At 43.3% G+C, this 24,152-nt stretch overlaps 1 protein-coding gene across 1 annotated transcript; it reads left to right on the forward strand.

Annotated features, from left to right (window-relative positions):
- Positions 1–111: 111 nt before the first annotated feature.
- Positions 112–23,277, forward strand: LOC128562514 (paired immunoglobulin-like type 2 receptor alpha). Its single transcript, XM_053557533.1, has 7 exons — positions 112–311; positions 643–1,026; positions 13,368–13,565; positions 21,231–21,261; positions 22,459–22,508; positions 22,769–22,800; positions 22,966–23,277. The coding sequence occupies exons 1-7, from the start codon at positions 251–253 to the stop codon at positions 23,083–23,085; spliced, it is 876 nt and encodes a 291-aa protein (XP_053413508.1). The 5' UTR covers positions 112–250; the 3' UTR covers positions 23,086–23,277.
- Positions 23,278–24,152: the final 875 nt, after the last annotated feature.

A 24,152-nucleotide genomic window follows, 5' to 3' on the forward strand; every position in this document is an offset into this window, starting at 1 on the left:
CACAAGGCAGGCCCTTTCACAATACAGGAAAAGAAGAAGCCAGATTGATAAAGGAAGTGCTGGTCACCCTGGAGGAGGGTGGGTTTGGGGACAGCCCCACCTCCCTCAGTTCCCTGAAGCAGCCTGGTCCTGGCTCTCTGGTTTATTGTACCCGTGACTCATGGGGGCCTTGGAGGGCTCCTCTGTAGGGCCCCTTTTCTTGCCTTGAGGGCTCTTTTTGCGTTCTCATCCCCTGGAGGAGATCAAGGCCATGGGTTGGTCTCTGCTGCTGCCTTTACTTCTGCTGCTGTTACCAGCATTCCTGCAAAAGGGTGAGTGCCCAGGACTAGCCTGGTTGGGGCTCTGAGGAGGGACAATGGTGGGGCATCTGGAGCAACAGAGTCTTGGAGGGGCCAGCCAGGCCTCTCAGCCCCAACCAAGAAGGCTTTATCCCCACAAGGGTGTGTCTATCCCAGCCCTTCCCCCTCTCCTCCCTCTGCCAGGGGAGACCCAGGCCAGAGGATCTGTCCTACCATTTGCCACATGACTGTCTCTGGGAGAAGGTGCCAGAAGGTCTGGGGTTACCCTCTTTGTGTCCTACTGTGGCTTCAATGTTTCCCCCCAACACACACACTTCTCTCTCTCTGTTTCCCCCTCCTCTAGGTGACTCAGCGGGATCCAAAGTACGCTTTGGGGTTGACCAACCTGAACACCTCTCAGCCCCCATGGGAGGCTCCATCCAAATCCCCTTCTCCTTCTATTACCCCGGAGAATTAGCACACGTTTCCAATGTGGGCATATTCTGGAGACGGAGAGTCTTCCACGGGGAGTTCTTCTACAACACAACTCCACCTTTCATCCACAAGGATTACAAGGGCCGGATCTACCTGAACTGGACAGAGGATCAGAAGTCTGGCTTCCTTAGGATCTCCAACCTGGGGCAAAAGGACCAGTCTTTTTACTTCTGCCGAGTCCAGCTGAAGACAAAGAAAGACCGTTGGGAGATGTGGCAATCCATCCCAGGGACCAATGTCACCATCACTCTCGGTAAGTCCAGTCTTGCCCAACCCAGTGAGGCTTTTTGTGACCCCTGGTGCCCCTGCCCCATCACTCCTTCTGACCCTTCTCTCACACTACTCTCCTGGCTCTCTGATCCCTCCCTAGGCCTCTGCTAACTTTACCTTCTTCTCTTTCCCTAAATCTTTGCCAAACCTGAGCTACCTTCCCTAAACGTGGCCCCAGCTCTCCCTTCCAAATCCAGTGCCCACACCCACTACTCAGGCCTGGGCACCTGCCAGACTCCCTGTTATCCTCTGTTCCTTCTTCCAGCTGGAGCTCCAGCCCTGCCTGCCCTGCCCTCACCCAGTTCCCCCAGGAGGACTGGCTTCTCCAGGATGTGGTGGGCCCTGTCATGTTTCTGTGCAGGGTGGGCTCCATGTCCTGTGTTTGCCCACTGTCATGAGCTCACCCTGGAACACACAGTTGGTACCCAGTGGATGCCCTAGGAGCCCTCTAGTGCCTGGGAAACGTCCTGTCACCTGGTTTCCCATCTCCCCACTTCTTTCAGCCCCTCAGCTCCCCAGAAATGTCTCTCAACTCCTTTCCTGTCCCAGTCCCACCTCTTTCCTCTCTAACCTCCCTCTTCTCCTGTCTCCTTCCTTTTTACCCTCCTTGCCTCTCACCCCCCCTTCAGTCCTGTCTCTCCCATATAAGGCCTTCCTTACATTCTCCTAGCGATTTTGTCCACTTTGATCTTGCTGCTTGATCCTTCCGATCACTAAGACATGACTCTACAGCAGCAATATCAGCAGTTCCCACTTACTGAGTGTGTACAACGGTCTCTTAATAACTTTGTGCTCATTACCCTGATTAATCTTCACCATGACCCCACAATAACATCAGCATTGCTATTATCTTCATTTTACAAAGGGAGAACTGAGGCTAGCAGAGCCTAAATACCTGCTCAAAGTCACACTAGTGGAGCGGATGGGATTTGAACTGGACAATTTAATAGCAGTGCCTCTCTCTTAACCATTAGCTACATGGACTCACCTATTAAGGTGATTATATTGTTTGTCTGGACCTACTTTCTAACTTTATGATACCGTTTCCCCGAAACTAAGACATCCTCCGAAAATAAGACCTACTTACAGGAAAGATAAGACGTCCCCTGAAAATAAGACCTAGCGCATCTTTGGGAGCACACCTTAAAATAAGACACTGTCTTATTTTCGGGGAAACAGGGTAGGATGCCCCACATTAGCAGATCTTCCTATGTTACTCAGTAGGGGCGTTGGAATTTGAATCTAGGCTTATGTGTCTCTAGGATAAGGGGGTGCACTGTCTGCAGAAAATGTTTTAGAAAATTGATCATCAACTACATGGATTTGCTTTTTCTGATAGTTTGCACTGGCGATTCTAAACAACGTTTAGTTACTTCTTCCTGCCAGGATGGACACTCTCACTGCCCCTGCTTTGGTAAACCACTGCCCTATCTTAACTACCGCACTGGTTTCAGAACAGATGGAGAGTGGCTTCACAGCCTGACACCTGACAGCTTTGGACTTTTGTTCCCTTGGCCCCCTACACATTTCCTTTCCTTCAGTGGCTTTTTTTTTTTTTTGAGACAAGAATCTCACTCTGTCACCCTGGGTAGAGTACCATGCTATCATAGCTCACAGCAACCTCAAACTCTTGGACTCAAGTGATCCTCTTGCCTCAGCCATCCGAATAGCTGGGACTACACGCGCCTGCCACAACACCCAGCTAGGTTTTCTCTTCTTAGTTCAGAGTGGTCTGGCTCTTGCTCAGCCTGGTCTCAAACTCCTGAGCTCAGGCGATCCACCCCCTCAGCATCCCAGACTGTTAGGATTACAGGCGTGACCCTCAATGGCCTTTCTTAGGAGATTTGGTTCAACTCAGTCTGTCTTCCTCTTTCCTTAGTTCCTCTTTACTTTTTTCTTTGCTCCAGTCAAACTTCTGGTTTTCTGATCAATAAATTAGTTTTTAATTAATTCAATTAATTGAACATTTATGCCCATTATTAAAAAAATACAGGAAAATAATAAAAAGAAACGTTTTAATTCAGTTGAAGTACCACAGTGCAAAGCTGTCACAAACTAAAGAAATATTTGCAGCAAATGTAATTAAGTTCGTAGCTGGCTTATTAATTTTTTTACATAATTTTACTTTTGTAACCAAACATAATTGTACTATCCTTTGTAATTTTCTCATTTATCTCTAAGCATATAAATTCTATCTCTCACCACGTTTCAGAATATTTACTTTTTAAGTTCTTCTTAATTTTTTCTAATTTTTTTTTAAGACAGTCTCACTCTGTCGCCCTGAGTAGAGTACTATGGTGTCATCATAGCTCACAACAACCTCAGTGAACTCTTGGGCTCAAGCGATCCTCTTGCCTGTTTTTCTGCCCACCATATGCTCCCAGAGTGCTAGGATTGTAGGCATGAGCCAACATGCCCAGCCTCTAATTTTTATTTTATTTTGATTTCTTTTCACAATAAAACTCTTTCATGAAATGAGAACTTATTTCAGTATATAAGATGAAGTAAATAACTAAATTGATCTTTATAAGTGTACCAAGCAATTTATCAATTGTCTCAACCCCATTTATTGAAGTTTTTTCTTTTCTCTATTAATACAATTAGGCTTAGTTTTTAAATTATTTTGTAGACTGTAGCATCCATTTCTCATCAGTTCCATTCTGTTTCACTAATCTGTTTTTTCGTATATCAGTAACACACTGTTTCAGTGCCTGTACCTTTATCACATGTTTCAATGGCTGATAAGACTATTTTTTTTTTGTAGAGACAGAGTCTCACTTTATGGCCCTCGGTAGAGTGCTGTGGCCTCACACAGCTCACAGCAACCTCCAACTCCTGGGCTTAAGCGATTCTCTTGCCTCAGCCTCCCAAGTAGCTGGGACTACAGGCACCCACCACAACGCCCGGCTATTTTTTGGTTGCAGTTCAGCCGGGGCCGGGTTTGAACCCGCCATCCTCAGTATATGTGGCCCGCGGACTGAGCCACAGGCGCCGCCCTGATAAGACTATTTTTATTTCAACCACATTACTTCTTCCTCAAAAACATTTTTATTATTGTTGCCTGCCTATTCTTTCACATGAATGTAAGAGAAAGTTTGCCAAGTTCTAAGAAAGACACTCATTGTAATCTTTTAAATCACAGTTGCACAAAACCTATAAAGCAACTGACAGAAACTGAAATCGGTCAAATGCACTGTCTCCCCCACACACCCCCGAAACAGGTCCTATTTTACATCCCTCAGTAAACCTGGGTAGTGTTCTCCTAAAGATCATGTAAATGTCTCATAAGATTTTTTTTCCTCTCTGTATTCTATATGTTTTATCATTAATGTGCAAGATTATTCTTCACTTTTTAATAATTTTTATTATAAAATTAATGCAAAAATTCTGGCCAAGATGGTAGACTATATGCACATATTTATCTTCCTCCCAAAATCTACTAAAATGATAGTAAAGGGAATTTTTCAAGAAAGAAATTATTAAGAACAAAAATGATGTGAACTCTGGGTATACAAAAACAAAATTTGGGAGTTGTAAACAGATTAATGGAACTGATTTAGGAGACCAGAGGAGCTAAACCTGAAGCCAGTATGGGGAAACCTAGAAGAATGTCAGTTTACACTGCAAAACCCTCAAAGTTCAGTAATTCCAACCCCAAGTAGCCTTGAAAATGAGAGTGAAGATGGATCTGAAAATTAAAGGATCAGTTGAAAATCTTTTAAGAAGCAGGAAAACCTTCATTCCCCATTCTACCAAGCCAGCCCCAAACTGGAGGTTGCTTTCCAGAACAGATGAACCAGAGGGTCTCTGAAGGGAGCACCCTAAACATAACTAGCAAGGAAATTTGGGTCCTCACACCAAATACTCCAGCGCTGAGGACTGTACCTGGCCTCAGCTGCGCCTGAGAGGCCCAAGGCTAGAGCCCCATTTGAAAATATTATTAAACTAAGCACTTAAGCCTTTCTCATGAAATGCAGAGAGCAAAATGAACAGGAAAAAGAAAAAAGGAACCTGGAAAAAGCGAATCAATTCAGGGAGAATAAAACTTTTTTTTTTGAGACAGAGCCTTAAGCTGTCGCCCTGGGTAGAGCGCTATGGCATCACAGCTCGCAACAACCTCCAACTCCTAGGCTTAAGTGATTCTCTTGCCTCAGCTTCCTGAGTAGCTGGGACTACAGGTGCCCGCCACAACACCTGGCTATTTTTTGGTTGTAGTTGTCATTGTTGTTTGGGAGGCCCTGGCTGGATTCGAACCTACCAGCTCTGGTGTATATGGCTGGCACCTTAGCCTCTTGAGCTACAGGCGCCAAGCCAAGAATAAAACTTTAAAATAACTATCATTCTTTTCTACTCAGAAAGTTAAGAGATCTCATGCATGTGACAAAAAAGTATGCTTTACAAAGGAACTTGCCAAACGCAGAAAAAAGCTCTTGGAAATTAAAGATATTATAGCAAAAATGAAAATTTTTGTAAAAGGACTAGAAGATAAAGTTTGTAAAAATCAGCCTGGGCACAGTGGCTCATGCCTTTGAGCTCAGGCCAAGGTGGGAGGATTGCCTGAGCTCAGGAGTTCAAGACCAGCCCAAGCAAGAGTGAGACCCCATCTCTACTAAAAATAGAAAAATTAGCCAGGCATTATGGTGGCCATCTGTAGTTCCAGCTATTTAGGAGGCTGAGGCAGGAGGATGGCTTGAGCCCACGGGTTTGAGGGTGCTGTGAATAAGGCTGACACCATGCACTCTAGCCTGGGGCAGCAGAATCTCCCTGACAAAAAAAAAGTTTGCGGAAATCTCCCAGAAGGTAGAACAAAAGATCAAAGGTTTAGAAACTGTAAGGGGTTAAATAGCAACCCCCAATTTATGTCCACATTCTAATCCCCAGAATCTGTAAAAATCACCTTATAAGGTAAAGGAGTGAATATTGCCTTATATGGTAATGGAAGTGATTACATGAAGGGTTTTGAGATGAGGAGATTGCCCAGCATTGTCTGGGTGGTACCTAAATGCAACAAATGTCCTTATAAGAGAGAGGCAGAGGGAGACACAAGTGGAAGTGACAGCAACTTGACCACAGAGGCAGAGAGTGAAGTGATGCCCCCACAAGTCAAGGGCTGCTTACAGCCATCTGCTGGAAGAGGCAAGGAACAGATTCCCTTCTAAAGCTTCCAGAGAGGGCGGCACCTGTGGCTCAAAGGAGGAGGGCACCGGCCCCATATGCCGGAGGTGGTGGGTTCAGACCCAGCCCTGGCCAAAAACTGCAAAAAAAACCAAAAAAACCTAAAGCTTCCAGAGGGAATGAACACTGCTGACACCTTGATTTTGGACTTTGGCCTCCAGAACTGTGAAAGGATAAACTTCTCTTATTTTAAGTCATCCAATATATGGGAATTATTATAGCAGCCATAGGAAAGTAATACAGAAACAAGAAAGGGTAAGAATGAGAGAATCCAACCCTGAATAGTGGGATTTCCAGAAACAGAAAGGGAAAGAGAATATCAGAAAAATAATGCTAGCAATTCTCCACAACAAAAGAGTGCAGAAAATGGATAAAAATAAAAAGACCTACATCAGGACACAGCAATGTGAAATTTCAAAACACCAGGGATCAAAAGAAAATCCAATACATTTCCAAGGAAGAAAAAGCAGCCCTCTGAGACTCTGAGATTCAGAGATTCAGAAATCAGAATGGCTGTTGCCGTCTCAGTGGCAACATAGGAAGCTGGAAAACAATGATCGAATGCCTTGAAATTCCTAAAGAAAAATTATTTCATAATTCATTTAACGAACATTGATTGAGTAGCTGAGACTAGCCATGTATCAGTTTGCTGTGTATCAGATGCTAACCTGGGCACAGGAGAAGCAGCCATTTAAAAAAGCCTAAAAAGTGGGCAGCGCCTGTGGCTCAAAGGAGTAGGGCACCGGCCCCATATGCCGGAGGTGGTGGGTTCAAACCCAGCCCCGGCCCCCCCCCCCAAAAAAAAAAAAATAAATAAAAATAAAAATAAAATAAAAAAATAAAAAAGCCTAAAATGGAGCCCCCCAAAATAAATAAATAAATAAATAAAAATAAAAATAAAATAAAAAAGCCTAAAATGGAGCAGATGGTGGAACTTACCTTTGGGTGGGGTAATATATAAATGAATAAATTCTGTATATGTGTCAGGTGATAGTGAAAAGAGAAAAAAAGAAAAATGAAGCAGAATAAGGAAAATAGAGACTGACGAGGGTATTTCTTTACTCAGATTGAACAGGGAAGGCCGCTGTGGTATCAGGCAGAGTCTGTTAGAAAACATCCACCCAGACTCGGCGCCTGTAGCTCAAGCAGCTAGGGTGCCGGCCACATACACTGGAGGTGGCAGTTCAAACCTGGCCCAGGCCAACCAAACAACAACGACAACTACAACAACAACAAAAAATAGCTGGGCGTTACGGTGGGCACCTGTAGTCCCAGGAACTTGGGAGGCTGAGGCAAGAGAATCACTTAAGCCCAAGAGTTGGAGGTTGCTGTGAGCTGTGACTGCACAGCACTCTACCGAGGGCAACATAGTGAGACTCTATCTCCAAAAAAAAAAAAAGAAAGAAAGAAAGAAAAGAAAAGAAAGCAGACACCCAAATAGGGAAACTAGGAGAATTTTGAGTGAGGCACACTTTAGGAAACCAGTAAGGAATGGTGAGACACCCTGGGAGCAGCAACATCTAGGGCTAGAATGGGGACAGGAGGATCTGTGGCCCCTGGAGAGACACAGTCAACATGCCATTGGGAGGGGGCCTGGGAATGAATGCCCAGACCTCTCACCCTCCACCTCCTGCTGTGAGTCCCACTGGCCATTAAAGAGGGCAAGAGAGCCCATGGATGGAATCCATGAAGGCCAGCACCAACGGCACACAGCAGAGTGAAGAGCTGGGGAGTAGAGCTGGAGTAGCCAACAAAAGGATCCAGCCTAGGCCAGATCTGCAGGAAGTGAGGGAGAGGTTGGAAGAAGAACATTCCAGTCAAATGAGGTGAGTGTACCTGACAGTGAACAGGCAGAGGGCAGGAGATGAAATCAGAGCTGGCAGTGGGGCAGATCCTGTGTGGCTCTGAAAGCTATGGAAACAACTCTCACCTTCACTCAAGAGTACAATGGGAGTTAGTGAGGGTTTCCTGCAAAGGAGCACTGAGCTCTGACTGACATTTTAATTTTTCTTTGTATCTTTCTGTCTCTCTCTCTCTCTTTTTTTTTTTTTTTTGAGACAGAGTCTCATCTGCTGTCTCCTGGGGTAGAGTGCAGCAAGGGTGTCAGCCTAGCTCACTGCAACCTCAAACTTCTGGGTACAAGTGATCCTCCTGCCTCAGCCTCCTGAGTAGCTGGGACTACAGGTACACACCAACAGGCCCAGCTAGTTTTTCTATTTTTTAGTAGAGATGGGGTCTTGCTCTTGCTTGAGCTGTTCTCTAACTCCTGAGCTCAATTATAGGCATGAGCCATCACACATGGCCTGACTGACACTTCTAAAAGATTCCTCTGGCTGTTGTATGGAGAAAAAACTATAAGTGAGTGAGTTCAGAAGCAAGGAGGCCGGTGAGGGTGATGGCAGTGGAGAAGGTGAGAGGTGGCCAATACTGGATATATTTTGAAGACAGTACTCACTGAACTGGATATGGGGTATGAAAAAGAGAGAAGGAAAAAAGGATGGCTCTAAGGCCACTGGAGGTTAAAGGTGACTTCTATAGGAGAGGAACAGTTTGGGAGGAAATCAAGAACTTAAGTTTGACATGTTACTAGGCATACAAATAGAGGCATGAATAAGCAGTAAGATATATGAGTCTAGCAGTGGTTCTCAACCTTCCTAATGCCTCCTAATGCCGTGACCCTTTAATACAGTTCCTCATGTTGTTGACCCCCAACCATAAAATTATTTTCGTTGCTACTTCATAACTGTAATTTTGCTACTGTTATGAATCGTAATGTAAATATCTGATATGTAGGATGTATTTTCATTGTTACAAAGGGGTCATGACCCACAGGTTGAGAACCACGGGTTTGGAGGGCAGGGGGAAAATTACCTAGATACAAAAATTGGGGAACAGTCAGGATATCACTGGTATTTAGTGTTGTGGACTAGATGAAAATGTCTGGAAAGTGGGTAACATAGAGAGGAGGTCCTAGGAATGAGCCCTAATGTTAGGGCTAAGGAGCCAAAGAGGAATCAATGAAGAAGACTCAGAAGGCGCTGACAGTGGGGTGGAGAACCAAGGGAGAGTGGTGTCTCAGAAGACAAACGAAGAACTCGTTTCACAGAAGGGGGAGTATCAAATGCTGAAAAGTTAGCAAGATGAAGAAAATGGGAGGTATAAGATCTAAATTCTTGATTTCTTTAGTAGGAAGTAAGTAGACACCACCTTGATTTCTATAGTAGGAACTAAATAGACAACCAAACCAAACAATGGAAGTATATACCTATTATTTAGAAATATAAGGTTAATGACAAAAGAAATGGCTAAAGTTGCTGAAAATGGTTGTCACTGGGGAGTGAGGAGGCATATGCAGCAGGCTGCTCTGTTTCATGAACTGCGTGGAATTTGTTGACTAAATTATGAGCATACATAACTTTGATAGAAAAATAAATGTTAGGGCAGCGCTTGGGGCTCAAAGGAGTAGGGCACCAGCCCCATAGGCCAGAGGTGGTGGGTTCAAATCCACCCCAGCCAAAAACTACAAAAAAAAAAAAAAAAAAAAAGAAAGAAAAGAAAAAGAAATGTTAAAATTTAAAAACTCCAGCCTGAGCAAGAGTGAGACCTTGACTCTATTAAAAATAGAAAAATTAGCCAGGCGAGGTGGTACACACCTGTAGTTCCAGCTACTCAGGAGGCTGAGGCAAGAGGATTGCTTGAGCCCAGGAGTTTGAGGTTGCTGGGAGCTGTGAGGACACAGCACTATAGCCTGGGGCAACAGAGTGAAACTCTGTCTCAAAAGTAAATAAATAAATGAACAAACTGATCAAAGTACTGGTAATACTTGCACATAATTTTAAAAGTTCAAACAATACGGAAGAGAGTCAAATGAAAAATATCCCCTCTCCATCTGTTTTATCTCCCCATGGGCTTTATTTCCCACTGTCTCTGGAAACATTCTCTCTCACAGTTATAGATACACCAACACAAATAGATCAAACTACATCCCATTCTGCTCTGCAACTTGCTGTTTACTTAACATAACTAGATTATCTTTTCATTTCAGCACATACACATCTAAGGCTTGTTTAGATGGCTGTATGGTGTCCCATTGTATCCATGTATCATAATTTATTTCGTTAGTCTTCTATTTGAAGACATTCAGATTGTTGCCACATTACAAATAATGCTGCAAAGAACAATCTTAAATATATGCCTTTGAGTACTTGGGCAAGTGTTTCCATAGAATTCCAAATTCCAAGCATGGAAATGACTCAGACAAAGAGCAGGAAGAGGCCTTTTACGTTTTGATAGATATCCCCAAATTGCACCCCCACAGGCTGTGCCACTTTATCCTGTACTTGTGTATGCAAGTTCCTCTTTCCCTAAATCTTTTCCACTTCACTCCGTTCACATTAAACAATAAAAGTCTTGTTATATTAATCTGCATTTTTAAAACCTTCTGGATGGACATCAGAATTATGATATCATTTTAAGAAATGAATTAGAGCTTTCCGGGCGGTTTCTGGAGCCGTTGTTAGTGGTGGGCAACGGGCCTAGATGCTCATGTCTGAGCCGGAGGCAATGACGCAGGCGGAGGTGGGCTTCCCCAGCCCTCACTGTGGCGCGGTCTTAAGAGAATCGGGCTCCAAGCCGACTGTTGAAAGCCTGCCTGTCGTTGACACGCGGCCAGGCATGAGTCGTGGCAGTGAGGGTCGCTGTCTGCCAATTGAAAGAGGACGGCTTTCTGTGAAATTTCTACATTGCAGCAATTTCTGACCAGTACCGTGAAGTTTACTGGTCTCTTATGTGAAAAGCTGGTGATAACTAAGACATCCAGAAAAAGCTCTTCATTTTGCCAGCATGAAAGGAAAATACACAATTTTTTATGTATTGATTTTTCTTTTGTAAATAAATCATGTAATGTTTATATGGAAAATTCTTTGCTTTCAGCCAACCACTCTTATAATCTATAATTATTCTGAATGAGTGCTTTACCTTTAGTCATGTGATTGAATTCAAAACGCACAATTGTAATTAAAACAGTGAAATTTTACCCTGGCTTGTGGGAGAATACTTAGGGTTTTTATGAAGATATGATAAAAAGAAGAGATGAATCAGTTTGGCAATTGGTTTGCAAAAATAAGGTATGGAATACCAAGGCTTTGCCCTGAGTACTGAGTATTCCTATATTGAGGTAGGTGAGAGCAAAGGGAAGAGACAGGAATTACTGGAGGAAAGAATGCCAGGCATTGAAGTAAGTGGTTACTAACCAAATCATGGAATATTTTGTTTTAATGTAATATTGTACATTCTGGTGCCTACTGAGAAATGGGGAATGGGATACTGAAAATTATAGCACTGCACAGTGTTATATGAGTGGTTAATCAGGAATTTGAAAGAAGGTCCATAATAAGACATTCTATGTCAAAACTAAGCAGACGTTCAGAATAGATTTAGTGTAAATAGTAATAGTGTCTGATCTAGCATAGATGGTTGGACTGCTTACATGGTCATTTCCCACAAATAACTACATGAATAAATTACTTCCAAGCCCAGATGTTTTTTTAACAAGTGTCATTGTTTTAAAAAACACTTGTCACTGGGCACAGTGGCTCACGCCTGTAATCCTAACACTCTGGGAGGCAGAGGCAGGTGGATTGCTTGGGCTCCGGAGTTCAAAACCAGCCTGAGCAAGAGCAAGAACCTGTCTCTAAAAATAGGCAGGTGTTGTGACAGGCACCTGTAGTCCCAGCTACTTGGGAGGCTGAGGCAAGTGATCACTTGAGCCCAAGAATTTGAGCTGTGAGTTATGACCCCACAGCACTCTACCAAGGGTGACAAATTGAGACTCAAAAAGTAAATGAATAAATAAATATAAAAATTTGTTAACTTGTTACAAAAAATCCCGTTACCTTTCCAAAATCGTTGTCTCAAGAAATGTTTCTTGCAGCCATATTAAAATGCAAAGCATAAATATTTAGGTTATCTTTGCAGTTACATACCAGAGATAACTAGTGAACTAAATTTGATAGTCAAGTATTACAGGAAAAACAGTCATGTAATTTCCAGGGAATTAAACAGGGTAATAGGCCTTGCATGTTTTGTTCATTATGAAATTTGAGGCCTCTTTGAAACTAAGACAGGATTTAAGGGAGCCAGCTAATCTAAATAGGTAATTTGCCAATAGGTAATTTGTGTCTGAATGCTAGGTAAATTTATTAATAGTGCATTAGAAGGTAAAATCTGATTGTAGAACCTAAAGGTCAATATATTAATCTAACTTTAAGAACATACCGTATTTCCAATACATTCTAGGTGCTTTACGGAAGTTTTCTTACTTATTCAAACAATCTTGTAAAAGCACACATACTTTATGATTCCATTTACATTCAGTACCTAAAGTTGTCAAATTTATATAGATGGAAAGTAGAATGGTGGTTGACAGAGGCTGGGAGATAGGGGAATGAGGAGTTGTTCAATGGGTGCAGAGTTTCTATTCAGGAAGAAGAAAAAGTTCTAGAGCTAGATGGTGGTAATGGTTGAGCAAAAAATATGAATGTTGGCTCAGCACCTGTAGCTCAGCGACTAGGGCACCAGCCACATACACTGGAGCTGGTGGGTTTGAATCCATCCCAGGCCTGCCAAACAACAATGACAACTACAGCAAAAAAAATAAGCGGGCATTGTGGTGGGTGCCTGTAGTCCCAGCTACTTGGGAGGCTAAGGCAAGAGAATCGCTTAAGCCCAAAAGTTTGAGGTTGCTATAAACTGTGACGCCACAGCACTCTACCAAAGGCAACAGCTTGAAACTGTCACAAAAAAAAAAGAATGTCCTGAATGCCACTGAATTGGTTTCATGTTACATATATTTACAATAATAAAAAATTATTTTAATAGTATAATTTATCATATAATTTAATCCTATAATTTAGTTATCCACAATTGTAAGGGAGGAAATAAGGCTCAGAGATCACACCTGTGGTAAATGGTATGGAATCAGACTATTTGGTCTGGATAGTAAGCATTTCACTTTGTTACTCCCTTCACTGTACGAGCTGCTGAGACTGGCTCCCCACCCTCCCAACCTAGAAAACAAGATGCCACAGGTTCACCCAGATGCCTCCATGCCTCCAGGGGAGAGTCCACTTATTTTTCATCTTTTCCCAGCTGACAAGACCACCATCCAGAGCCCCACCAACAAGGCCACCACAGCCACCACAGCTGGTGTCACAGTCACAGAGGGCAAACAGAGCTCAGGATCTCAGCTCCTCAGTCTGGAGATGGCACTCGGGGTGGCAGTGGCCACCATTGTCCTCATAGCCATGATTGTGGGACTGATAGTCTTCCTCAGATGGAAAAGAAAAGGTAAGTGGCCCAGCACCTGCCTTTTCCCCAGGCTTCCCAACTGGGGTTTTTTCAGAACTCTCCTGCAGCAGAATCATCAAATCACCTGTTTCTTCAAAATGCAGGTCCCGGCTCAGCACCCTGTAGCTCAGTGGTTAGAGTGCCAGCCATATACACCGCGGCTGGTGGATTCAAACCCAGCCCAGGCCTGCTAAATAACAATGACAACTACAACTACAACAACAACAAAAATAGCCAGGCATTGTGGGGGGGTACCTGTAGTCCCAGCTACTGGGGAGGCTGAGGCAAGAGAATTGCTTAAGCCCAAGAGTTTGAGGTTGCTGTGAGCTGTGATGCCATGGCACTCTACCCGGGGTGACACAGTGAGACTCTGTCTCTAATTAAATAAATAAAATACAGATTGCTGCTGGGCTCCCTTCAAACCCACCAAGTTGGACTCTGAGGTCTGGTCTTGTGAATCTGCATCTTGGGCTGGCTCCTCAAGTGAAGAGGAGGGCAAGCTTGAAGGCAAGCTAAAGTTAGAAAGCCACCAATCCCTCTCCACGCTGTTTGATCATTTCCCAGTTCTTTTCTTGACTTGGTCATCTCTCATCAATCCTGACCTATTGGTTCACAGGGAGGGAAGGGCCTGCTCTGGGAAAAGTCCGGAGAACAGAAGTGAAGGAAGTTTGGCTCAGTGCAGCAAGCATTTGTTGACTCCCCACTTGCCACAGCCTGGATTGAAACTGGAGATACAAAAGCAGATAAAAGAGACTCTATTTTCAAGGAACTCAATTTGGAAAGGGGAACATTATTAGTTACCACAAAACTACTTTCTCGAAAAAGAGCTATAGTGGTACTTCATACAGGTGGGACCAAAGAGAGATAGTCAGAGAGGAGGAAGTGACATAGGCAAAAAATCTCAAAGAATAAAAAGAATCGGCCAGGCAAATGATGAGGGTGGTGTTCTAGCCACTCACTTCTTTTCTGGGTGGAGGAAACCATCCCAAGAACTTTCAGACCTCAGTGCTGGCAAAGGAGGCAGGAGACGAGAGACGAGAACTTTGGAAATCACCCCCAAGAGCCTCTGATCCCGCAGGCAACGTGAAGAGCCAAGAGGTGACCTTAGCTCCCTGTCACAGATATGCCAGCCTGTGGTGGAAGGGCTGCAGGTGGGCCGGGCTGGGTCAGTCTAGGCAGTGGCAGTGCAGATGGAGGGAAAGGGCCAAGAAGACTTGATTGTCAGATGGATGGAGAACAAGGGAGCAGGAATAAGCCTATGTTTTGACTTGGGTGAATGAGGCTGTGATGAAGCCACCAATTAAAATAGGGAATAGAAGAAGAGAACGTGTTTGCAGGGAAAGATGATCTATCTAATTTGGGATATGTTATATTTGAGATACTTGTGTGGCATCTGAATAGAGTTGTCCAACACACACCCAGGGTTTGGGTATGGTGGTTCACACCTATAATCCTAGCACTCAGGAAGGCTGAGGCAAGGCAGGTGGATTTCTTGAGTTCATGAGTTACAGACCAGCCTAAGCAAGAGTGAGACCCCGTCTCTTAAAAAAAAGAAAAATAGCTGGGCATTGTGGCAGGCGCCTGTAGTTCCAGCTACTTGGGAGGCTGAGGCAAGAGGATCTCTTGAGCCCAAGAGTTTGAGGTTGCTGTGAGCTATGATATCACAGCACCCTACTAGGACAGGACAGTGAGAGTCAAGGCTGGGCGCGGTGGCTCGTGCCTGTAATCCTAGCACTCTGGGAGGCCAAGGTAGGCAGATCACCTAAGCTCATGAGTATGAGACCAGCCTGAACTAGAGCGAGACCCCATCTCTAAAAATAGCTGGGCACTGTGGCAGTCGCCTGTCGTCCCAGCTACTTTGGAGGCTGAGGCAAGAGAATTGCTTGAGCCCAAGAGTCTGAGGTTGCTGTGAGCTATGACGCCACGGCATTCTCCTGGGGGAGATGAAGTGAGGTTCTGTCTCAAAAAAAAAAAAAAAAAAAGAAGAAGAAAGAAAGAAACTTGGGTGTATTTACAGCTCAAAATAGAGAATAACACCAGAGGCATTAATTGGTTATATCCCAACATCCTCCGTAAGTCAACTGAAATTATTTTAAAGAAAATCTGCAATAGAAGGAGATTCTCCCAATCAGATATTAAAGCACAGAGGTGAAGACCCTATAGTCAGATCCTGTTTTCACACCTTCATTAGGGCAACTTTGGCACTTTGGTATAAATGCTGCATGCCTCAATTTCCTCATGGAAATGGGGATAGTAATAGCACTTATGTGGGGTTGTCATAATAATTAAAGGTAATGCATTTAGAATAGATCCTAGCATAGAGTAGTTGCTAGGGAGCATTAGCTCTTCTAATTATTCAGCAATGATCATTAAAACTGCAATACTGCGTTATTAATGCACATATAAACCAATCAAATAAAAGAGAACAACCTAAATATAGCAGAGTTAAGACAAACCTAAATATATGCAGAAATTTAGTATTTAAAGGTAGCATTTCTAATCAATGGGGAAAGATGGGTAATTCAATAGAAGGTGCTGGCTATTTCTTAAAAGTAGCTATCTGAGGAAAAATATTACATTATCTCCTTACTTCATAATTTACACCAAAATTAACTCCACAGAGATCTAAGATTTAAGTGAGGAAAAAATAACCCTAGTGCTAGCAGAAAACATGAGGGATGATTTTATAACCACAGAATGGAGACAATCTCCCTCAATATGATAAAACCCAACCTCTATGAATAAAAATATTGATAAACTCAACTACATAATATTGAAAAAAAAAAAAAACTTCAGCAAAGCAAAATACACAGTGGTTGTTCCCTGAGAATGAGGAAGAGGGTCAGGAATTGAAGAGAAAGTTTGACGTGAGAAATAGAAAGTGGGGTCTGAGGATTCAACTCAGATGAAAATCCTTATGTCTACAAAAGCATCATTGTATAATACATCATTCTGCTTTTTCACAGCAGTGTTCAACCATAAAGGTTTTAAAACTTTAAGGACTTGTGTTGGCTAGACATTGTGTTCAGCTGCCACCACCAGGGACCAGACGTAACAGTGGCTTAAATAAGACAGAGTTTACTCTGTCTTTTCTTTCTTGTACAAGGATCTGGGGAAGACAGCAGAGTCCACCATTCTTGGGCACTCAGGCTTCTACCTTTCTGATGCACTGTTCTTGATAAATGGCCTCTGTCCTGAAGGCTGCCTTATGGTCCAAGACGGATGCTAGTATTCCAGTCCTTATTTCTGAGTTCCTGGCAGGAAATAGGAGGAAGGAAAAAAAGGGAAAAAATACTATGCTGCAACTGTTTGTCTCCCTTTTAACAAGGCTTCCTGAAAGTTCTAACCTACAACTTACACTTGTATCTTATTGGCTGGAATTTAGTTGTATGTCCCACAACTAACCTTAGGGGAGCACATTGCCACTACAAATACAATAAATTTTTTGTAACTAAGTAACAAAATTGAATGGACGCTGGATAAACACATAGCATTCCCTGCCATGGGACACATCCAGGGTTGTGAGCTCAATGTGGCAGAGACACAGGAAATCACAGGAGGTCAAGGACTTAGTGAGAGAGCATGGATGGAAAGTAGAATAGTTAGTGGGGAGCTTGGATAACGTTTAAAAAAGTGGGTTATCAAGGAACAAGAGCTCAGTGAAGTCAAAGAACAGGTATAGGGGGATAATGACTAAAGATAGCTGAAAACTTCCAAGTTTATTCTGTAAGGTCAGCATTACCCTGATATCAAAACGAAAGTCATTAAGAAAAAAAACAAACAATTTTAATAATAAGCCTGGTGAATACTGAGGCAAAATCTTCAAAGAAATACTAGCAAACTAAATTCAACAGCATATCCAAAGAGTTATACACCATGACCAAGTGGGATTTATTCCTGTAATGCAGAGATGGTTTAACATAAAAAAAAAAAAAATTCAATCAACATAATGCACATGGACAGAAAGAAGAGAGAAAACACCCACATGATAATCCCAACTGATACAGAAAAAGCACTGGACAAAATTCAGCAGCTTTTCATGATAAAAACATGTAATGTACAAGGAATAAAAGGAAAACTACCCTAACATAATAAAGGCCATTTATTAGAAAGCCCACAGCTAATAACACTCAAAGATGAAAGACTGAAAACTTTTCCTGTAAGATCTGAAACATGGCAAGGATACACACTTTCACTACTTCCACCCAACATACCATGGGGAGCCCTAGCTAGAGGAATTATGCAAGGAAAAAATAATAAAAGGCATCTAAATTGGACAGAAAGAAGTGAAATTATCTGTTTGCAGGTAACATGATCTTATAGGTAGAAAACCCTAAATATTTCACACAGAAAAAACAAACTGTCGGAATTAATGACCTGAACAAAGTTGCAGGATATGAAATCAGCATAAGAAAATCAATTGAGTTTCACAATAACCAATAGTGTTATAACCAATAGTGTTATAACCAATAACCAATCTGAAAATAAATTAAAAAGATAATTACATTTATAACAGTGTCAAAAGAATAAATACTTAGCCAAGAAGGTAAAGATTTCCACACTGAAAACCACAAAACATTGCTAAAAGAAATCAAAGACATAATAAATGGAAAGCCATCCTGTGTTCATAGATCGGAAGAATTAATATTGTTAAGATGTCTGTACTACTCAAAAGGATCTATAGAGTCAACACAATTCCTATGAAAATCTCAACATGTTTTGAAGCAATAAAAAAATGCATTGTGGTAAAATTCATATGGAATTTTAAAGGACTAAGAATGACAAAAACAATTAGGATATAAAAGAACAAAATTGGAGGACTCACATTCTCCGATTTCAAAACATATTTCAAAGCTATAGTAATCAAAAATATGGTACTGGCATAAAGACAGACAAGAAGACCAATGAGATAGAATAGACAGCCCAGAAATATACTGTTGTATATATATGGTCAAATGATTTTTCATAAGGGTGTCAAGAATGCTCAATGCGGAAAGGACAGTTTTTTCAGCAAATGGTGGTGAGAAAATTGAACATCCATATCCCAAAAATGGAAGTTGAATCCTTAACTTACACCATATACAAAAATTAACTCAAATAGAGTAAAGACCTAAATGTAAGATCCCAAGCAATAAAATGTTTAGGAAAAAACAACTGGGAAAAGATTCAGGACTTGGCAATAATTTCTTGGCTATGACACTAAAAGCATAGGTCACAGAAGAAAAATAAGACAAATAGGACTACATCAGACTTAAAAAAAAAACTTTTGTTCATCAACAGATACAATAAATGAAAAGGAAATGTATGGAATAGAAGAAAATATTTACAAATCATATCTGATAATGGATTAATATCAAGAATAACAAAAAATGAACCCAATTTAAAAATGGGGAACATATTCTAACAGACATTTCTCCAAAGATAAAATGTGCTGTGATCTGAATGTGTCCTCTCTATTTCATTTTTGCAAATAATTTCCAAGGCAACTGTTGAGAGGTGGGCCTTTTTGAGAGTTGTTTAGATCAGGAGGACTCTGCCACCAGGATGGATTAGTGCTGGTATAAAAAGGAATTTCGAGAATGAGTTCACACTCTTCTGATTATCTCCCATGTGAGGCCACAGTATGTCTCTCCTCCAGAAGACACGGCAAAAAGGTCCTCACCAGACACCAGATTCTAGCACCTATTTTGGATTTTCCAGCCCCAGAACTGTGAGAAATAAATAAATGTCTGTTCTTTATAAATTACCAAGTCTCAGGCATTCTGTTAGAGCTGCACAAATGGACTAAGCAATATACAAATGTCCAATATGCATACGAAAAGATGGTCCACCTCACAAATGATGAAAAGAATGCAAATCAAAACCACAAAAATCCCTCACACTCATTAGGATAGCTAGTGTGTAGTATTAAAAAAGTAAATAAATGGCAAATATTGGCAAGAATGTGAAGAAATTAGAACACTTAGCACTGTTGTGAAAGTGGTATGAAAATAGTGTGACTATTATGGGAAAAGTATGGCCTTTAAAAAAGAAAATAGAACTATTATTTTTCTTATTTTGTGGTTTTTGGCCGGGGCTGGGTTTGAACCCGCCACCTCTGGCATATGGGACCAGAGCCCTACTCCTTGAGCCACAGGCGCCGCCCAATAGAACTATTCTGTGACCAGCAATTCCAATATCCTAAAGAATTGAAAACAGGGTCTGGAAGAGATATTGGTACACCCATGTTGATAGCAGCATTATTCACAACAGCCAAGAAGTGAAAGCAAGCCAAATGTCCATCAACAAATCAATGGATGATTGATGCATAAAATCAAATATTAATCAGCTTTTCAAAGGAAAGGAATTTAGACACATGCTACAACATGAATAAAACTTGAGGACATTACGCTAAGTGAAACAAGCAAGTCATAAAAAGACAAATTCTGCATGAATCCAATTATATGAGGTAACTACAGTGGTCAAATTTGTAGAAACAAGAAGCAGAATGGTGGTTCCCAGAGCCAGGAGAGAGGAAGAAATGGGGAATTAGTGTTTGATGAGTATGGAGTGTCAGTTGTGCAGGATGAAAAGTTCTGAAGATCTGTCACACAACAGTGTGAATCTACTGAACACTACTGACCATACACCTAAAAGTGGAAAAAAAAAAAAAAAAAAAGGTAAATTCTAACTGTTGTTTACCACAATTAAAATAAATAAATCCTTGTTTAGGATTCAAACATAGAGAAAAGAGTGAAATTGTGTGAGAGCAGAATAAAATGATAGCAGCATTTAACATTTCAGACTTCCCAGTCCCAACGTTTGAAAAAAATAGCCAAGGGAGCCATGGGTGGAAGCTCATGCCTGTAATCCCAGCACTTTGGGAGGTCCAGGCAGGGGGATCGTATGAGCTCAGGAGCTTAAGTTGCAGTAAGCTATGCTGATGCCATTGCACTCTAGCCCAGACAATAGAGGGATATCCTCTCTCAAACAAACAAATAAAAACAGAAAAGCAGCCCCGGGTTTACTGAGTGGAGTAGAATAGAGGTCCCTCAAGTTAAGGGACCTATATTTAGAGGTCAGTGTGGATGCTGAGGCCTCCTGGATGATACTGCAGGATAGAGAGGAAGTCTGGGAACCAGGTGGATTCCAGGTGGACAGGGAGGGGCAGAGGCCTGGGAGACACAGCAGAGGAGTCAGTGGAGGACCAGCCCAGAGGTGGAGGAGGAATGGCCCAGCACTGACACCTGAGCCCTAATAGCTGCAAACATAGATTGCAACCAAGAGGTTGACAAGACTGGAAAGCAGGAAGAGCCATCACTCAGAAGGAAAGCAGGGGCTGTTTGAGAGGACAAGGGAGAGGGGTGGGTGCTGTGCCAAGAGGAGGGGAAAGGATGGGTGAGGCCTCCACAGTGGAGGGATCTGGGTTGAGGGAGGCAAAGGGAGAGAGGATCAGGATGAGGCGGTGTCGCTGAATTTGCTACTGGGGACAATAGGGAGGACAAGGGTGGGGGCCTTAGAGTACCTGCTGAGTATCAGGCCCTTCCCTGCCTGGCTTTGGGCAGAGCTGAGCAGTTCTAGTCCCTCTGAGGATGGTCTCAGCCTAGGGTGCAGCACAAGGCAGGCAGCATAGAGAAATGTCATCACTGTGGCTGTCACACTGACAGAGTGTTGGTTCTTCTACAGGTCAGCAGACTAAAGCCCCAGCCCCAGCCAGGTAAGTGCTGATCCTTCTTTTTTATTTTTTTGGCAGGGGCTGGGCTTGAACCCAGCACCTCCCGCCACCTCCGGCATATGGGGCCAGCGCTCTACTCCTTTGAGCCACAGGCGCTGCCCCAGTGCTGATCCTTCTGAAGGGGGTATGGAGGCAGATGACGGTGAAGGTAAAGGTTTGGGAAACAGAGAGTGTCCTTCTAAGAACCCCACAAGCCTAGCCTGGCATAGCCACTGTCACATTCCAGACTTATCCACCTGCTTCCTCCTTGGGCCTCTAACAGGCCAGGCTCTCCACCTCCTCAGGCCCCATCTACATAAGAGGACAACAGTGGACTCTGGGTTCCAGCACAAATGTTCAGAGCTTCTCTTTCCCAAGGTGTCTCCCTGGCGTCTTTCTCCCATGTCCTCTTCCCCACTTTCATCCTGTTCCAAAGCATCTGCTTCCTCTCAGCCCAGAGCATGTCCTTCCCAGACACAACAGCTGTTCCACCTTCCTTCCACTTCTCTCTTGCTCTCTCCTTCCTGTCCTTACCCCCTGTGGAATGCATCAGAGGGCCACAGGATCCCTCTGCCTCCAGGTCCTTTCTGGCCTGCTTTGCTCAGAAGCAAAGTCCCAACCTCTGTCCCCTCTCCTCTCCCAGCCTCCCTCACTTTCCCTGTTCTCGGCTCTTCCCCTCCACCCTATCTCCTTTCCTTAGGCCCTAGCCTGCCATGGCCACTGTGTTCCCCACTGGAAAGAAGCCTCACTCCCTGCCTTCCCTCCCTGCCCAGATGGTGCTGGCTGTCCTTCCTCCTGTCCCTCCCGGGGCACCTTCTCCTTCCAGTTACCAGGCCTCAAGCACCCGCCCAGAGGCCATGAAACTCACCGACTTGGGTTTCTTTTCCCAGTTTTAGCCAAGGCAGTGCCAGCAGAGAGAGAGCAGGGGCTGACCATGCCTATTTCTCTGCTCTGTTCCCTGCAGTACAAGCAGCTTCCCTACAATAACCCAACTTCACCTATCCCTGAGGGACCTGTGTGGGGCCACACCTCAAGTTGCCTCTAATTCTTCTTCCAGGCAGCCTCCTCTGACGGCCTAAAACCCTCACATTCATTCTGAGCTTGTCAGGGCAGGTTGCTGAATCCCCCTCAGAGAAGACCAGTCCCTAACTCTCTACTATCCAGCACTAATATATTTCTCATTCTCTTGTTCTCATACAGGGAACCCTACCAAAACATAGAGGAGAAATATGAGAATATTGGGAATGAAAGTAAGTCCTTACCACCATCATCCCTACAATCTACTATTCCTTTGCTCTTCTCCAAGCATCCTCTACCTGGATAATCCTTTGCTCTTCTCCAAGCATCCTCTATCTGGATGAGTGCCAGAGGAAACTTCCATTCCTCCCACATCTCCTGTCATGACCTTGGTCCAGACCTGGCAGATAATCTTACTCCTGGAGCACCCTGCCCATCTCTCTGTCCTGGCTTTCACACTACTAACCTCAGAACACCTTGATTTTTCTTCTAGGGCAATATGCAGACCCCAAGCTGAACCCCAAGGTAAGCAGTCGGACTAGGCCCTGACAGAATTAAAGAGATGCTGGACAAGTTGGGGTGGGGGAAGAGCTGGGTATGGGTAGGGCTCTCAGGTTATAGGTTCTTGTTAAGATAGGGACAACTCTATACCCCTATGTCTAACCCCCTTCTCTTTCGGTTCTTGCCCAGAATGACAGCATCGTCTATGCTTCCCTTGACCTCTCAAGCTCCACCTCACCAAGAGCACCACCCAGCCACCAGATGCACATTGGACCCCAAGAAACCCTGTACTCTGTCTTAAAGACTTAACCAGTGGGACAGTGCTCTAAGGCCAAATGATGAGGCTGGATGTAGTAGCTAGTGCCTGTAGTCCCAGCTACAAGACAGGGTAAGCTAGGAGGATTGCTTGAAGCCATAAGTTCACGGCCAGCTTTGATAACATAGAGAGACCTCCATCTCTAATTTAAAAGAAGAAAAAATAATAAAACATTTTTAAAGATTGTCTTGAAAATATTTTTTTTTTTTTTTTTTGTAGAGACAGAGTCTCACTTTATGGCCCTCAGTAGAGTGCCGTGGCATCACACAGCTCACAGCAACCTCCAACTCCTGGGCTTAAGCGATTCTCTTGCCTCAGCCTCCCGAGTAGCTGGGACTACAGGCGCCCGCCACAACGCCTGGCTATTTTTTTTGTTGTTGTTGTTGCAGTTCAGCCGGGGCCGGGCTTGAACCCGCCACCCTCGGTATATGGGGCCGGCGCCTTACCAACTGAGCCACAGGCGCTGCCCAAGATTGTCTTGAAAATATTTTTAAAACATTTTTCATTCATTAAAGTTCAGAGGAGGCTCGGAGCCTGTAGATCAGTGGCTAGGGTGCCAGCCACATACACTGGAGCTGGCAGGTTCAAACCTGGCCTGGGCCTGATAAACAACAATGACAACTATAATGAAAAAATAGCCCGGCATTGTGGCAGGCCCCTGTAGTCCCAGCCACTTGGGAGACTGAGACAAGAGAATCACTTAAGTCCAAGAGTTTGAGGTTGCTGTGAGCTGTGATGCCATCGCACTTTACCCCGGGTGACATAGTGAGACTCTGCTTCCAAAAAAAAAGTTCAGAGGAAAAGGAAAAGAAAAAAAAAAGACTGAATGATTGATGTCCTCCTTACAATAAGTTACACTTCCAATAGGAAGGATCACAGCTTCCCAGCAATAACCAATGCCAGATGCAGGTGACGTAGAGGTTAGCAGATGTTGAAGTCTCCCAGGGGACTGACAGACACAGAGCCATCTCCTCCAATTCCTAGGCCTTACCCAAAAAATAAAAGTACACCTGAATATATCTAAGGAGCAAACTGATGTTACCTTCAACTTCTGTCTCTC

Source organism: Nycticebus coucang, chromosome 12 (genome assembly GCF_027406575.1).
Source record: "Nycticebus coucang isolate mNycCou1 chromosome 12, mNycCou1.pri, whole genome shotgun sequence".
NCBI classification, from domain to species: domain Eukaryota; kingdom Metazoa; phylum Chordata; class Mammalia; order Primates; family Lorisidae; genus Nycticebus; species Nycticebus coucang.